Source organism: Dipodomys ordii, unplaced genomic scaffold, assembly GCF_000151885.1.
Source record: "Dipodomys ordii isolate 6190 unplaced genomic scaffold, Dord_2.0 Scaffold5, whole genome shotgun sequence".
Taxonomy (NCBI): domain Eukaryota; kingdom Metazoa; phylum Chordata; class Mammalia; order Rodentia; family Heteromyidae; genus Dipodomys; species Dipodomys ordii.
The window spans coordinates 23,195,911-23,213,402 of record NW_012267221.1 but is presented as its reverse complement, the minus strand read 5'-3'; the positions used below and the strand labels follow the sequence as shown (position 1 = coordinate 23,213,402).

The 17,492-nt window shown below is 41.1% G+C and overlaps 1 protein-coding gene across 2 annotated transcripts in view; it reads right to left on the bottom strand.

The window, feature by feature from the left end:
* The window catches only part of LOC105996025 (mitogen-activated protein kinase kinase kinase MLT), a 165,263-nt gene that overhangs the window by 26,902 nt on the left and 120,869 nt on the right, over window positions 1-17,492 (bottom strand). For both annotated transcript variants that reach the window (XM_013029967.1, XM_013029973.1), the window contains exons 12-16: window positions 11,835-11,879; window positions 10,439-10,469; window positions 10,194-10,333; window positions 5,328-5,390; window positions 4,345-4,437 (exon numbers count right to left, since the gene is read on the bottom strand). In XM_013029967.1, the coding sequence (XP_012885421.1) occupies window positions 4,345-4,437; window positions 5,328-5,390; window positions 10,194-10,333; window positions 10,439-10,469; window positions 11,835-11,879 (372 nt within the window). The remainder of the gene's footprint in view (window positions 1-4,344; window positions 4,438-5,327; window positions 5,391-10,193; window positions 10,334-10,438; window positions 10,470-11,834; window positions 11,880-17,492) is intronic.

Here is a 17,492-nt window from a genome sequence, read left to right as displayed (position 1 = left end):
GCTATACTGGATTTTTAGAAAAGGTTGATCTTACAACAAAAGGGCTCTTCCTCATCATCTATTTGTGTCTTTGTGTTGTAATATTTTCATTGTTTTGTCTTGGTAGACTTAAAGTTACTGACCCAGCATAGTACTCTTAAGAGGTAGTTGCCTGGCGGGCCTTGTCAGAGGTAAAGAGGAAAAGTAGCCATCTTCATTTAAGTCACTTTCATACACTAGGCCCAGTGAGTGGTTCCCAGTAGAATACACCTTTAGTTTTACTTGCAATAAGCAAATGTCTCTGATCTGAAACTCTTAGGTCTGAGGAGAATTTCCAAAGTTGCAACTGTAAGACTTGTCAGGCTTATCTTAGTTATAGGTAGAGTGGGCATAATGTTTCACTTTTTCTGTGAAGATGGCTCATAAGAACTCAGTTAGCTGGGATTTTGAGGGAGTCCTTGAGTGTGGGAATGTGTGTGTGTGTGTGTGTGTGTGTGTGTGTGTGTGTGTGTCCTACATTTAAGGATCAAGGTAACAGAGTTTTCATACACAGCACTTTTGTGAGCAAGTATTTTATAAGGCTATCCCTTGACATGACTGGGTAGCTTAGAAATGCCCAGTGATCTACTCCAATACTGTTTTATTTAAGTTTACAGATGGATTAACAGATCAGGTATCAGGGCTAACACATGTTCAAAACACAGAAATAAAGCCTTTATTTCTGGCCTAGCTCTGTTCTCTCCCGCCCCCCACACTAGGCTGGTCACACCCTTTCTCTTGTTATCTATTTCCTAATCAGTGATGACAATGTTGTGCCTTCTGCATCTCATACAGATGCCAAGAGGATCAATGAGATGATATTCGTAAAATCTTGACACCGTTAGGAGGAAGTATTCCCTAAACATAAGCTTGAAACATTATCTTCTGACAATTGGTTTGCAATTGTCTATCAACCTCTTCAAGCTCCAATTCAATGCTCATCCCTTCCAAAAAGCTTTTCCTGATTAACGTGTCATTTCTTTGCTTTCAGCTCCTTAGTACTGCATTCACATAAGATAGTTTACTTCTGATCTGTCATAATACTACCTATCTAGAAACCTTAGGTCCAATCCTGGCATTTCCTTCTCACTCACCCCATTTTCTGCTAGTGACAAATCTCATCAGTTCTCTCTCAGTAGATCCCAGGAACTGTAGCACTGTGACAGCCTCATTCCTACATTCTTGGAATCTATTTGCCATCTCTGTTTACTCTCAGGTCTTTCTCATTCTAGCCTGGTCCCTTCCCATCTTATACTCCTCTTGCCTTTAAGAGATGGTCTAGAAAGCTAAATTGAGTCTTGTCGACTCTGCTTAAATCTTTCAAACTCCTAAGCCCAGCACAAAAGATAGTTGTTGCTGTTGTTTCTGGCTTTAACTCTCAGCACACTACTCTCCTGCTTCTTGCTAAGTCTTTCTAGGGTTAGGATGCTTGAGTTGTGCTGTAGGGCCTATTGAAAGGAACCCCAAAAGAGCTCACTGGGTTTGCCTGGCTTTGTGTATCTAAGATTTTACATACACAGTTTCTTTGCCTTTAACATCTCTCCCTACTTAGCAAATCCTAGTGGTTTTCAATTTTTACCCCTGGTCCTGGTGCTTGAATTCAGGGTCTGGGCACTGTCCCTGAGCTCCTTTTGCTTAGGTTAGCACCTTACCACTTAAGCCACAGCACCACTTCCAACTTTTTCGGTAATTATTTGGAGATAAGAGTCTCATGGGCTTTTCTGTCTAGGCTGGCTTTGAACTGTGATCCTCAGATGTCAGCCTCCTGAGTAGCTAGGATTACAGGTGTGAGTCAACAGCACCCAGTTTTAATGTTTAGTTTAAGCATTACTTCTACCCAGACTTCACCCCATTCTCACCCCACACAATAATGTTCAGGCATTGAGAAAATGCATCTTTCTGAACTTTAACTACTCACTTGTCTGTTTCTCCCAATAAGCTATGGGCTTCTTGTAAGCCCAGACTGCACAGGTTGACTCTGTATTCTGAGAATCTAGTCTACAGCCATGAACATAGTAAGGGCTCAGCAATTGTCTGCTGAATGAATGCATGAAATTATTCTTCCAGCTAAGTGACCCAGGACAGGAAAACATAAAAAGTTATAGCAATATATTTGTGCATAACAAATAAGTGCCTGAAGATGTCTATAAAATTATATTAAAATTGATCATTGTGTTTTGTCCCAAATATCATCAATAGTCTCTGATTTTTAAACCCAATAGATAGTAAAAGACAAAAAATTACACCTGGACATGGTAAACAGGACTCTAAACATTTCACACAATGAGAACAAAAGAGGATATTCTTAGGAGAGGGCTGAATAGCTATGTGCATATGATCATATAAAATGATTCTTATCAAAATGAATTCCAAGAAATGGAAACAAGAGGTTTTTAATTTTACTTTCTGTAGGTTTTCTTTCTTTTCTGTCCCCCCCCCTTTTTTTGGTTGGTTGTGAAGCTTGAACTCTGGGCCTGGGCGCTGTCCCTGCGCTCTTCAGCTCAAGGCGAGCGCACTACCACTTGAGCTACAATACCACTTCCGGTTTTCTGGTGGTTTACTGGAGATAAGAGTTTCACGGACTTTCCTGCCCGGGCTGGCTTTGAACTGTGCCCCTCAGCTCTCAGCCTCCTGAGTAGCTAGGATTACAGGCGTGAGCCACCAGCGCTTGTCCCGCCCCCCTTTTGTTTTTGTTTTCGGCACCTTTTGTCTTGTATGTAAGTTTATCTGATTTGGGGAGAGGAAGAGGAACCCCAGAAATGGTGGGAAAAAGGGTGAACTAATTCAGCAGTAATACTCCTTAGACACTATGTTGAAAATGAACTATACAACTTGGAGGGGAGAGGGCTCAGGAGAGAAAAAACTGGGAGATAATGTGGGAAGAGACGACACTGTTCAAAAAGAAATGTACTCAATACCTGACTTATGTATCTGGAACCCCTCTGTATATCACCTTTACAATAAAATTGCTTTAAAGAAATAATAAGAAATAATATGTATTTTCAGCTTCCATTAATAAATCATTTCTTCCTTAATTGAAAACATTTTTTGTTTGTGTTCTCTCTCAAGGAAATTCTTCTTTCTCTTTTTATGACCTATAAGCCATGAAAAGGTTAGAACAAAGAGAACTCATAAATGAAGCACCATGGAGCTAAGGATACCAAAGAAGGCAAACTACAATGGTTTATATCAGATGGACTCAAGGGTGCCCACAGCTACAAATTTCAGGATTAGAAAGACCCCTTTGATATTGCTACAGAGAGAAAGTTCCTCTCTGGCCCCCTTTCTGGAATGCATACAGGGTGACTCAAGCCTGGATTCAGAATAGCATTCCTTCAACCATGTGCCAAGAAACACCTTGAGATCAGGGGAGGTCACATGTTCCATTGGGCAGGGGAGGCATCAATGCAGCTACAATTGGGCAGGTGAGACTTCCCCACAGGGGTCTAGATAGAGCATCTTTTATAGATCCAGGTGAAACTCAACTCTCCAACAACTCCCAATCCCCAAGCACCAGCACTGGTCTGGGGAAAGCATGTTTGGGTAAGCATGGCCCATGGTCCAGTGGAGCCTGTTGAAGTCTTCCCCCTAGAAACCATCTACAGGAATGAGGAACTGTGTTCATAAGCTCTCTTGACCCTCAAGGAAAGATAAAGAATATCGGAATTAAGAGCTGGGGTCCTGGGGAGACAGCGGCTGACACTCTGCTAGTCAGATAACCTTTGAGCAACACATTTAACCTCTGCAAACCTCATTTCCACATTTGGAAATAGGGGAAGACAGCATTTACACACTGGTACTCCATGCCTCACACACCATAATTGGTCAATTAATCGTTACACTATTAATTGCTATTTATGGTGCTCTACAGTAACAGAGACCTATTAAAATTCTTGTGCACATGCTACCTAGACAAGTCGTTTTTTCTCCCTGACTCTTAAAAATCACATAAAGATCAAGCCTCCGAATGAGTTCTGATCAGATGCCCTGACACCCTATTTGAAGCTGATAATTTGTGTTTCTAGAGTGCCCAGAGCTCCAGTCTCAGTGCTGGTTTGCTGCTGATTTCCTTTAGGAAACAGGCACCAGGAGCAGCACCCTATGGGACCCACCACTTCCATCCCTACCAGGGCTTTGCTGTGCACTGCCTTGGTGTCTCTCGCAGCATTCTTCCCCATTGGAGAAGACAGGATTCCTAGACTGCTAGCTAAATCTTATTCTATAAAGTCTGTAAGTTCACTCAGAATCACAGTGCCAGTTGACTGATTGTTTCAGTGGAATAAATTAGATTGAAATTTCCCCCAAAGGATTTGAAATATAATTTACCTGTGGGCCAGTTCCTGGTTTCAAGTGAAAACCAAAAACAAGTTCAAGGTTCACTATTTTTTCCTCATTTTCTTCAGGTTCACCCCCAGAGTCCTAAAACAGAAAACCCAGCATCATTTATTTAATGTGAGGTTTTTACTTTGACTGCTTCTGTAAAGTAGAACCCTTTTGGCCTTTTGGATCAGTTTTTTAACTTTTGGTTATTTCTGGATTAAGCCACAATTTCAAACTACACAGAACAAGAGAAATGACCTATCAAGCCTGTAAAAACTTTGCCAAATGATTTCTTTCACACACTTTGGGGCAATGAACATTGTATCTGGAGGTCCCTTGTAAGATTTCAACTTGAGTCTGAAGGTATTTATAAATTCTTTTCAATGAAGAATTGTACAGCTGCTAGCAAGTATGTCTGTGTGTGTGTGTATAAGAGCTGCCTATTTTAGTATTAATTATTGCTGTTAATCTCTTACTATGTCTAATTAATAAATTAAATTTTATTATAGCCATGTATATAAGGGAAAACAGTACCAGTGGGTTTGAAACTGATCTCAGTTTCAAACCTCCACAAAGGGTATTGGTACATAGTGTCCAAAGATAGGAGATACTGTATATTAATATCTCGTCTATACAATAAACCTTCCACCCCTCCAGGGCAAGTGATAATTCAGAGCCTCTGGTGTGTGAATTCCTACAGTGTGTAGAGCCAGGTGAGAGGCCCAATTCCTCACAACAATGGAGGGCAGTTAGATGTCTCAGCCCTGAAGGAGAGATGTGCAGTTCCTATCATAAATGTGTTGTTAATATTCTAACTCATGAGGAACAAGTGTGTTCAGTTTATAGCATCCTAGTCTTGAAAGGGCCTTTTGTTAGACAGTTAGATTCACTTCAAACACAAGTTTCCCACCTGGGCAAAGTGAGGTGTGGATGTGCAGGTGCATGGGTTAATAAAGGTAACCGTGCTCTCAGTAAGGAAAAAGCCTTACCTTAATTAGAGGCGGGAAGTGAAACAAGTTCAGGTAATCGTGGGTCAGTTTCTCAATGGCTGACTGTTAACAAAAAACACATGACTTTATTAATGATTCAATAATACTGGGAAAAAAATTAAAATCTTTGGCACATATATAAAAGCATTCCATGTGGTTCATAAAGTATTATGGGGACATTAATATCCATCATCTTTTTGAACACACACCTGGTTTCAAAATAGGACAGGTAGTTTTTTTTGGTTTTGTTTTGTTTTTGTTTTTGGTGGGTCGTGGGGCCTGAACTCTGGGCCTCGGTGCTGCCCCTCAGCTCTTCAGCTCAAGGCTAGTGCTCTACCACTTGAGCCACAGAGTCACTTCCGGCTTTTTCTGTTTATGTGGTGCTGAGGAATCGAACCCAGGGCCTCATGCATGCAAGACAAGCACTCTACCACTGAGCCACCTTCCCAGACCCAGGCCAGGTAGTTTGTATTAACTTAAGGGAGCAAGAAAGTATTTTAAATATGTTAAACCTTAGACTAAGCATTCAATAAATTCATCCTTTAGACAACATCCAGGCCCTGAGTTCAAGTCTCAATTCTGGCACAAATTAAAAATTTATTTAATAGTGACAAGTTAATGTTGTAGTATATAGACTCTGAGTAACTGGGAAGAACACGAAAGCACAGGGAGAGAACAGCAGAGATGGCCAGGGAGGGTTCCATCTCACAGAAGGGCTGAGTGTGTCATGAGGGCTTTCCCGTGGAAAGGAAGCAAATGCACAAAGACATCTTCTGGGAGAGGAGGAAATGTAAATGATGAGACTTTGTATTCATCCAGTATCAGTTCTCTTTCCTGTGAGCTGATCGGAACAAAAACAGAGCCAACCTGGATACTGGCTAGTCAAAGGATGGTAGATATGCTATGTTAGTCTGTGGTTTTATCATGATTTCTTGGGGCCAGAAACTCTTGGAGAAAGTATCTAATGATGGAGACTCTGCCTTCCTTATTGAAAGAGCAAGGCAAAAAGCTATGTCTGTCCTTCCCGTGTGTGTGTGTGTGTTTTACAGAGAATTACTGGAAGAGAGAATGAATGAGTTCTGATAAGCATTAGCAGGGTGCTCCTTTAGTCTAGTATACTCATGAAGCAGTATCCCAACGACCCAGTTTCTTCATCCTGTCCTGTATATATGTAAGGTTTCAAGAGCGCTTGTCCATCCCTTCTCCTTCAGCTTCTTCTTCCCATAAAACATGGCAGAAACACCATGCTCAGCTGTGTAAAAGGAGCCCCACCTGCAGCTCCTTTCGTACTGTAGCTAGGCAGTGAGGCAGAGGTCCTTCCCCCTGACCATGGAGACCCACACTTCTGTATATTACTTGTCTTTATATCCAGGGGTTCAAGGGAAGTCTTGGGTACCTCTAGCTGCTGGTTGCCCTGTTCTCTGGCACTTGGGTTAGATTTTCTGGGTCATGGTGAGACCCCACCTGAGTATAGATTCTCACAATGGTTCTTCTCCCCAAGCTGCTGGGCTTCTCTGTAACCCTCAACTCTGTGGATCATTCCAACCTGACTTCCAAACACCACTTCCTCCCTATTCCCCACTTTCTGGACAGGTGCTGTTCTCCTTTCTCTCCCCTGCATAGGCTCCTCTGACCTTTCTTGTTGTATGAGTCTTTCTAAGGCTCACCATTCTCCAAAGAAAGTTCACGGTAGGAAAATGACTGCTTTTGGCCACAGTTCTAAGTATAACTGTGCTTTCCTCCTGTGCATATGTGTGTCTGTGTGCACACATGCGCGCATGCACGTGTACATACCAGTATTAGGGCTTGAACTCAGGGCCTGGGTGCTGTCCCTTAGCTTTTTTGCTCAAGCTGGTGCTCTAGTACTTAAGACACAGTTTTATTTCTGGCCTTTTATTTTGGTGGTTCACTGGAAAAGTCTCATGAATTTTCCTTCCCCAGCCAACTTTGAACCTGGATCTTCAGTCTCAGCCTCCTGAGTAACTAGAATTACAGTCATGAGCCACTGGCATACAGCTTTTCTCTTTTTTTCTTTTTCTGGTCCTGAGGCTTGAACTCAGGGCCTGAGCTCTATCCCTGAGTTTCTTTTTGCTCAAGGCTAGCACTCTACCACTTGAGCTCCACGTCCAGCTTTTTTAGTAGTTTATTGGAGTCTCATGGATTTTTTTTTGCTTGGGCTGGCTTCAAACTGGGATCCTCAGACCTCAGTCTCATGGTTAGCTAGGATTACAGGCATGAGCCACCAATGCCCACCCAGTCCATATGTTTTTTTTTAATGGAAGAAAACTAACACAACATAAAATGAACCACTTTAAAGTGAACATCTCAGCAGCATCAAGCACCTTTACAGTACTGTACAAACTCTCCTTCTACAATGAATTCCAAAACATTTCCACCAGCCCACAGAACTCTGTCCGCATGAAGTATCCACTGCCTTTTCCCTATTTGCCCCAACCTTCGGCAATCACCGATGGGTTTTCTATCACTATGATTTACCTTGTCTAAATCTCTTCCAGGTGTGACCCTTGGTGCCTGATTTCTTTCATGGAGCATTGTGTTTCCGGGATTATACAAGCACTGCACCTCTCCTTGTGTTCTGCTTCATGAACCCACTGGGGTGCTCCATCCCTCAGGAGCCAGGCCTCATTACTCTATTGTAACACCACTCTACTAGAACTGATTTTTCAGTCCGTCCTTTTGAAACCATGTTAAAACTTCTAGAAGCAATGTTTAAACACTTGTCAAGTTTCCATATGTTTTAGCTCTGGTCAAGTTCCAAACCTCCAGCCTGAGGTTGGAAGCAGTCCAGAATGAGGCTCCATCTTTCTTCTACTTCATCTATCCTGAGCTCTGCTTTCCACCTGGGCTTCCAACAGACAGAGCAAGCCATCCACTGCTCCTGGGAATGGAAGCAATCTGTTCTGCTCTTCATTCCCTTCCATTTCTCTCTTCCCTAAAAGTTCTCTGTCTTCCTACACTCCTGTCTACCTTCCAAATTCTGTCTTTCCTCAAAGATCTGTCTCAAAACTGCTCTTGGAGTTTCTGCATTCCATGTCACTCCACTGTCCCATTCTTCTTCTTCTTCTTTTTTTTTTTTTTGGTTGTGGGGCTTGAACTCTGGGCTTGGGTGCTGTTCCTTCAGCTCTTCAGCTCAAGGCAAGCACGCTACCACAGCGCCACTTCCAGTTTTCTGAGTGGTTTATTGGAGATAAGAGTCTCATGGACTTTCTTGCCCAGGCTGGCTTTGAACCATGATCCTCAGATCTCAGCCTCCTGAGTAGCTAGGATTACAGGCATCAGCCACTGGCACCTGGCTGAACCATTCTTTTTCTTCCACCTGGCTCATGAGAATTTGAACACATACTTTTTTTTTAATCCTTAATTTTTTTAATGCCCTTAATTCCTTAAGGGCAAAATGATTCTTCAATTTTCACAATCCCAATCTTACAATTAATAGGTGATCATTGAGTTTGTTGAATATAAAAAATAAGAGTGGATATTGTTTGTCTTAATGATACCAACCAACATTAAAAGGGTTGTCCTCAGCCAAACCGGGAGTATGTAAAGCCCTAATGGTTTTGTGATGTATGTTATAGTTTGCCACCCTCTTTTCCCCTAACTGGTCCCTAAGGAATATTGGTCTATTTTTAAAGACACAGAGGGAATAGAAAGATAGGGACATCTGCCTAACAGGATAAGATTTATAAAATTTCTCTTTGTAGAAGTCTGAATCTTCTTTGTACTGCAGAAAATAATTTTTCCTACTGTGGCTCACTAAGCTAGCATTATGTTTTGGGATGGACTTGCCCATATCTAGAGGTGCAGATTCAATTCTTTGATAGCCATATCTATATCTATATCTATCTATCTATCTATATATATATATATGTTTGAGTTTTTGTGCTCAGCATGTAGGAGAGCATGGGTACCAAGGTCCTGCTTTGTTTAGAAATGGTCTCCGGTGGTTCAGTGACAAGTTTGTTTCCAAAAGGTGCTTAGGGTCTACAAAGATGATTACTTACTGTGTGTTGGTGATGATACCTATATTCTTAGCTACTCAAGAGGCTGAATTCTAAGGATTTGTGGTTCAAAACCAACCAGGAAGAAAAATCCATGAGGCTCTTAGATCCAATTAACCAGCTAAAAGCACTGAAGTAGAAATGGTAGAGTACCAGCCTGGAGCAAAAAAGCCAAGCAGAGCATGAGGCCCTGAGTTCAAGGCCCAGTAGTGAAAAAAAAAAAACCCCAAATACCAATTCTTACATAGATTTGGGGTCTGTGGAATAAAGTGAATAGGTTATCTTTGAACCTTAATGATGAATTTTCAAGGAAACTAGTGTGAATAGCTCTGAAGGGAAGGGAAATTAGTTGGCATGCGAGCAGAGCCTTTATGAAGGTTTGGGTATGATGGGAAACTGGTTTTTCTGTTTCCTCTTTTGATTTCTCTGCTTTCTAATCTGCAATCCCCCATGCATCCACACTGGAAGTAGGAAGGTTTAGAAAGCCAATTAGATCTTTATTTCGTGTAAGATCTCTCTTGAAACAAACCTCAGAATCTTTCTGCCCACTGAGCTTTCTCCCATGTGCAGGCTTTCCCCAGGCAGCGTCTCCCAGGATACCTACTGCCCTACCCCTTCACCTGGTTAATGCCTACTTGCCTCAGGCTCTCACAGCCTTCATCCCTTCTTCACTGAAGCCTCCTCCATCCCAACTCCACCCCTCCTTTGTTGTGGGATTAAGAAGCAGGTGTAAGGGCAACATAGGACAGCAGCTGGTAATGGACAGATATGGAGCATTTCAGCCATCCCAAGTCAGCATGGTACGCAGTAAAGATGTGTTAGTGGTGTGGCTTTCCTTTCCAGGTACCTTAAAATGGATAATATGTCCTTTGGAGACAATGCCCATGTCTTTCAAGTCCTCTTCATCCAGAAGCAGCAGCCGCTTGCCTGTGATGTTGTTTTCTTTGAACAAGCTGGCATAGGCACTCATCTCCACCGAAGAGTCACCTAACAGGGAGGGTGGTGGGCAGAAGGCAGAAGAGAATGAGAGAAAAAAATCACATCCACAACAAAGTTAACTCCATGAATAAGAAGATAACTTGTTCCACTTGCCTTGTCTGACGAGTTGCTGAACCCAAAAATACTGTGAAGAGAGGACATACAGGGTTTGGAAGGTTTACATGTAGTCAGTGGCTCTGCTTAACCATAAAACACAGTTTGCAAGACATTAAAGATATAAATCTATTGCCTAGTTTATGAGCAAATGTAAGATGGAAAAAATTCTCCTTGTAGAATCTTCTTTTAGAATCTCAACTTTTCAAACTGGAGCCATCTCTCCTGTGGGGGAGGGGAAGTACTTGAAGTACTTCCTTGGGAGATATTTTAAGTCTTTTTAAGAGTGTTTTTACTGTGTTTTTCCCCCTACATATGCACAGGTCATTGCTATATTGCCAAGGAACTAATCAGTGGATACAGCAATGGATGGAATGAGGACTCTGTCCTGGGTTTGTCTGGTCATAGGGTATGTACATGGCCCCAGATAAGGCAGTGTAGCAGTCCTTATTGGTGAGGTAGGAAGACCCAGACAATCCTAGTTCTTGGGTTTCACTTGGTACCTGGTCACTTGTGGCCTCTGACATTACCTGGTGAAGGCATATAGGTAGGAGGCCACTCAGTCTCTTTGAATCTCTGGGTCCCTTAACTCTGAAATTTATTTAAATGGCCTAGAAACAATTCAACGTTAGAGCAAAAGCTAAACACAGCTATTGGAACTCAATGCTTTTAAGATGATTTCTTTTCAAAGGAGATAGGCCTTTGCAGCTGAGGAGAAAGGGAATAAAGGAAATCAGAAGAAACTACAAGTCCTCTTTCCATGGTAAGCTATATGGCAGAGAGTTGGACCTGGGGCTCAGTGGATGGGAAGAAGCAATAGACAGATGATGCCAGCCTTCCACACCTGACATCTTAGGAAAACTTAAGATCTTTTTTTCCCTCCCAAGTATGTTCATTTGGTTTTCTGAGTCACTACTTAAATTTTGTGATTGGAGTACTGTCCCTGCCAATAGAAAGGTAAATCTTCTTTTAAGATTTGAGAGATACTTGCTTTGCTCTCAAGATGTTATTCCCAATGATCATTGGATTAACAACAGAAAGAAAGGAATTTGTAATTTGTTAGTTTCTGGTAGTGATACTTTTTTTCTTCTTCAACTCAGGCCTTGGATGTCCTTGAGCTTTTTTGCTCAAAGCTAGCACTCTACCACTTGACCCATAGCTCCACTTTCTGCTTTTTGATATATACTGGAGATAAAACTCTCAGGACTTTCCTGTCCCAGCTGGCTTTGAACTGTGATCCCCAGATCTCAGCCTTCTGAGTGACTAGGATTATAGCCATGAACTACCAGTGCCTGGCTTAGACTTTTCCTCCCTATTGTCCAGGCCCCTGTAGCTGCATTTTCAAGCTTGTGGACTACCTGCCTAGGTACTATGAGGCATTTGCAGAGCAGCTTACCACGTCGTCTTCAGTCCATGCACCAATCTCAAAGGAAGGCAGCAGCTGCGTGGGAGATATGAATGAAATGAAAAAAGGAAGTAATATTATCCTTGTCCTTTTGGTTTATCCTCTGGCCTCACTCAGCTCTCAGCCGCTGCTCCTGCAGGTGAAGTTAAATGGAAAACAATTTCCCTGACCTTCTGAGGAAGTTCTCAGTGTTCTGAGGTTCTGACCCCAGAAGCCAATAATGTACATCAATCTTGTGAACTGTTTCAGGAGAGATTTTGTACAACTTGATATATTCTTCTCTTGTTATACAGCCTACCAGGAATGGTAGTACATACCATAATAGGGTCTTGGCAGTCAAGGAATTTTTAAGCAACATGAGGATCATCTACCAATGACTATCCCAAAGCAGACACTTGGACGCCAGCTACATGTTTAATCTCATAGAAGAATTTCTACGTGTTTAAATATCTCACTTGTGTTATATTCAGAAAACCAAATATCAGGACCCATGGATCACATGGAACATGTGAAAAATGGAATAATCCTAAGAAATCCAGGTACAGAGTTGCTCTGACACAGACTAATCTACTTCCCTTCCAGGGCACCAGCAGGATTGAAAACTGTACAGAACATTTTGCTCATATCATCTCCATAGCCAAAGAGCTTCTTACTTCACCATATACCTCCTCATCATGGTCTAAATAATAAAAGCTTACATAGAATCTGTGTGTCCTATGGATTGAATCCATCTAGCACAGCCATTTGCTTTAATTAGATTAACTTGCCATATATTTGATTCTCTGATAACATGCCAATGAGTCACCCAACCTCTGTTATAAATATACTTTTTGGTGGTTGACTTTAAAAACAAAGCTGATGAATTGGTTGTGTTTATTATTGGTGTAAAAATCCAAGGGTGACTGGACATATCTTTCTAACCCTAGATCTTTATTTTACATTCACATGTTCTAAGCCCTTCTAGGAAAGGCAGAGCCCCTGCAGGCTGCTTTTAGCAGAATCAAGGGTGAGATAGGCATGAATTATTCATGGAGGATCCCCGAGACACTTCCTTCATGCTTTTACCTACTGCCTAGTGCACACTTGGTACACCTTTGTTGGATCACTTTGTGGAATAAATGAAACTGGAGGATGTATGTGCTAAAATGCCCAAATCTCTGTTACAGACTTCAGTGTCAGGTCTAAATGGTTGATGGATTCCCCAAAGAGCTCTTCGACATATTCTCAGGAACTGGAAGGCCAGTGGCTTAAGCTGGGTACAGCAGGACCAGAAGAGAGAGGTGATTCATGAAGAGAAGCAGGAAGGCAAAATATGGGAAGAAGAGAATGAGAGTGGCACACTTGCTTAACTGGAAAACAATGGTTGAAGAATGGGTAATAATGCAAATTATGGGGATGAGGCAGAATTTATTTTTGTTGTTGTTTCTATGATTTTTGCTTTTGTTAAACCTGAGTGTGTAAGGTTGGAGTGGTGGAGATAAGCTAGGATGCAAGGCCAGCATACACGTTAGATTAACTCCACCTGTAAATACTCTTCTTTCCCCATGTGCTTCTGTCAGGAAGTGTCCCTTCCCTCATCTGAAACACTTGAGGTATGTAAGAATCATTAAACACACTCACCTGCTTTAATAATGTGGCAAGAAGACGCAAGGAGATCAAATCTAAAGCTGAACTTGATTAAAGAGAACACATGACAAGTTTTACTTCTTTGCAGGGCAGCTGGATACAGCTGCAGGAATGTGTCATTCCCTTCTCCCATCACAGACACCAATGTGAAATGAGGTACTTTTTGATTAGTTCAAGAAACACCAGACTGAGTAGCAGAAATGTTTCCCTGTGTCAAGGCTGGCTTTTATAGGAAATGGTGTGTGTGTGTGTGTGTGTGTGTGTGTGTGTGTGTGTGTGTGTGTGTATGGGTGTCTGTATTTGTGGGTGTTTTGATTGCATTTCTTCTATTGAGGCTGGCTTTTATAGGATATGGTGTGTGTGTGTGTGTGTGTGTGTGTGTGTGTGTGTGTGTGTGTATGGGTGTCTGTATTTGTGGGTGTTTTGATTGCATTTCTTCTATTGAGGTTGTAAAGGAAACAATCAACATCTTTAGTTTTAAGGTGACAAGAAGAGCAGAGAGCTCTCTTGTCTTCTGAGGCTGGTTTATCAATATGATGCCAGGGGAAAGGTACTAAAAGACATTGACACAGCCTGCTCCTCCAGCAGGAGCCTGAGAGATGCTTACAAAGACCAGTGAGAGGAAGGTTGGAGCTGGCCACTGCTGCAAATCCGTTTGAATTTGGCAAGACAGGGATGAGAGTTAATGATCTCCAGCCACATAGTAGCTTACCATTTCCTTTATGTTTTCTGTACCTTGTTAACATATCAGTGTATCTGCCTCAGAATGAGTTCTAAGCCTTTCTGCCTTTCTTTGGGGATTAAAAAAAAAACACCAAAAACCTCATGACTGCCCCATCACTTTAGAAATTCATTATTTACACTCTGACTGACTCCAGGAGACAAAAGGTAGCACTCATGTGCATGTGTGACAATGGTTCCTTCAAAGCATGTTGCAAATTCAATCTGATGAAGATCTTATACACACAGCAACACATAACAAAAGGATTTACTGTCAAAACGTTTATTGCAAAATGGAGTCTTAGAACAAAGAAAAGCAAAGAAAAGTTCACATCAAAATGAAATGTATGACACCAACTTGGATTCTGAATACATTGTGGACTTTTGTGCTGGAATATCGAATTCCAGCTATGAAGTCAGGGGCTGAGTAGTCTTAACCACACAGAGTAAAATGTACTGTTCTAAACAAACATTATACACGGTATTTGCCATAGAACTTGCTCAGAATAACATTGCATTAGAATAACTGAGAGGATTTGTTGTTGAAAAAAAAAACAAAGTGATAATGCCATCTATCCAAAGCTCACACTCAAAGAATATAAATATTTTCTAAGACTTAATACAAAATTTGCAAAGTGCAAAAATCAATAGGTGCAGTGTATCATATCTGAATGGAAGGTTATATGCTATGATGCACACACTATAAAATAATGAATGTAAGTGCTGGAAACACTAGTTTTGAAATAATGAATCACATGCCAGAAAGTCCCTCATGGGCAACACAGTGCACATGAAGTTGAAGGCTGAGGAAGCACGGCCAGCCCCCAGCTTTCCTGATAACTGCTCCGTTTTCATCATGGAAACACTTGTGTTGGGCTATGCTGCAGCGTTAAGAATAACACAGATGATCTTTTCTAGCAGTGTTTAAAATCTAAACAAAAAGTTTTTCTCAAAAGCAGCAGAAGGTGCCTGATTATAGAAAACATATGCTCTAATATATCCGTGGGATAGTGAGACTGTACTGGTGTCACAAGGCTGCAATGAGTCTAGTTTAATGTAATGAATTAATGTAATTCTCCCTCCTCCCCCAAGGATCAATATTTAATTCAGACTACATTTTAAAGCTCTTCCTATTCTAAGGAAAATTCTGAGCACACAAGTTATAAGCATAGTAAAGCTAAGAAACTATTCTGGATCTCTCTTCAATCTTCCCACCCTCTCTATTCTTTTGATCTTAATGGGGAAATCAAGTTTGAAGACTGCAACTGATATTTAAAGTCTAAAAAATTCGGGGCATGTTGAAAAAAAATTACTGACGAAAATCCAGTCCTCAATATTTCCAGAGCAACAAAAACAGTGTGCTACATGCCTTCAACCTTATCGCTTTGGTAATTTATGTAAAATATTAAAATGTAATTTTGCTTTTAAAAAAGATGATTTATGGCTGGGAATGTGACTTAGTGGTAGAGTGCTTGCCTAGCACACATGAAGCCCTGGGTTCAATTCCTCAGTACCACATAAACAGAAAAAGCTGGAAGTGGTGGCTCAAATGATAGAGCGCTAGCCTTGAGCACAGAGAGGCTCAAAGACAGAGTGCCCAAGCCCTGAGTTCAAGTTCTAGGACCGGCAAAAAAAAAAAAAAAGATGATTTAGAGTTGGGTCTATAATCCTAACTACTCAGAAGGCTGAGATCCGGAGGATTTCATTTCAAGGGCAGCCTGGGCAGAAAGGTCTGTGAGACAATTAACCAGCTAAAAGCAGGGCTGAGGTGAGACCCTGAGTTACCCTGTACTGAGAAAAAAAAAAGTTAAGGATTTAAATTTTAGTTGGTACCCTCTCAGAACTTCAGCCACCTCAGTGGGAATTTTCTCTTTTGCAAATGATGGACTAGCTGCGATTGGAGAAAGGCCCGCTCTCCCCCTCCAAAGGTGAGTTCAGCTGTGTCATGAAGTGTCTGTCCACCAGCAATCTTAAGGAGGCAGATACCATCTCCACAAATGGTGATTCAAGATAAAGCCACAAAGGTAAGAAATTCAGTTGGGTAGTAATTATTGCTCTGAAAATGATTTTTTTTTGACTTGGGTAATTTGGTTTGAGGAAAAATACAAATTACAAATACAACTCTAAAACTGGCGGGTTTAACAAGCTTCTTAGTGGGGAGGGAACAATGCAGTTGGCACTCTAGATTCACTCTTCTGGCATGGAGGTTGTCCCAGGTCTCAGCAGTAGGTACTAAATGTGCTCGTCTCTCCCACAGCCCCACTGGCTGACAGCATTGCTCCAGCTGGGGAGCATATAGATGTCACCAAATTCTACACACTCAATTTTGTGGGTAAGAGCAAAAACAGATAAAAGGTGATGGATCCTCGATTGTGTGACTCTGACAATGACTACTACAATTGAGTTTCAGTTCTCATTTGAATCTCTAACTTTCTTACCATTTCTCTATTCCTCTCTTTCAAAATGTACATTTTTTTAAGTTGAATAATTGGAACTAAATCTAACACTGATAATTTGCCATTTCAAAAACTGATCTGAAAAGTGAGTTAGAAACTGCACAATTATCGTCATCAGTAGAAATTGCGCATATAGCTAACAGACATTTCTTTTTAAGTGCATACAATCTAAAATATTCTAAATAATCTTTACAGACAGAATGAGAATACTGTAGAACTCTGGTTACATAATTCAGACTTCCAAGATATTTTAATATTTTCAAACTACTAGAAGGACGCTCATTTGAGACAGAAAGAAAAATAGCCCAGGCCAAACAGTCTAATCCCAGGTAAACAACTATTTTAAGGCCAAACCTGCTCGGTCCTAAATTCTTGTGATGTCTTTTCATTTTTCCTTTTCTTTTTTTGGTGGTTCAGGATCTTGCACTTGCTAAGCCAGCACTCTTAGCCACACCTCAGACTTTTTGGCTTAGCTTATTTTTCAGAGCAGTTTTCATGCTTTTTTTGACTAGGTCACCTGGACCCAAACCCTCCTTTTCTTATGTCTCTGGCATAGATAGGATTACAGATATGCGCCATCAGACTCAGTTTATTTGTAGAGATGGGGGGTCTCACTAATTATTTTTGTGCAGGCTGGATTTGAACTGTGATCCTCCCTATATTGGTGAGGAAAATAGCAGCATTTAAGAGATGAGGGAAATATTAATTAATTGATGGTAAATCTTGATCTACATATAAAGACCTATAAATTTCCCTAATTCACCCTATTTGGCTGCTTTAAATATATCAAACCTTTATTAAAAGTCATATGAACTTATATGTTTTAGTCAATGTACATTGACTAATA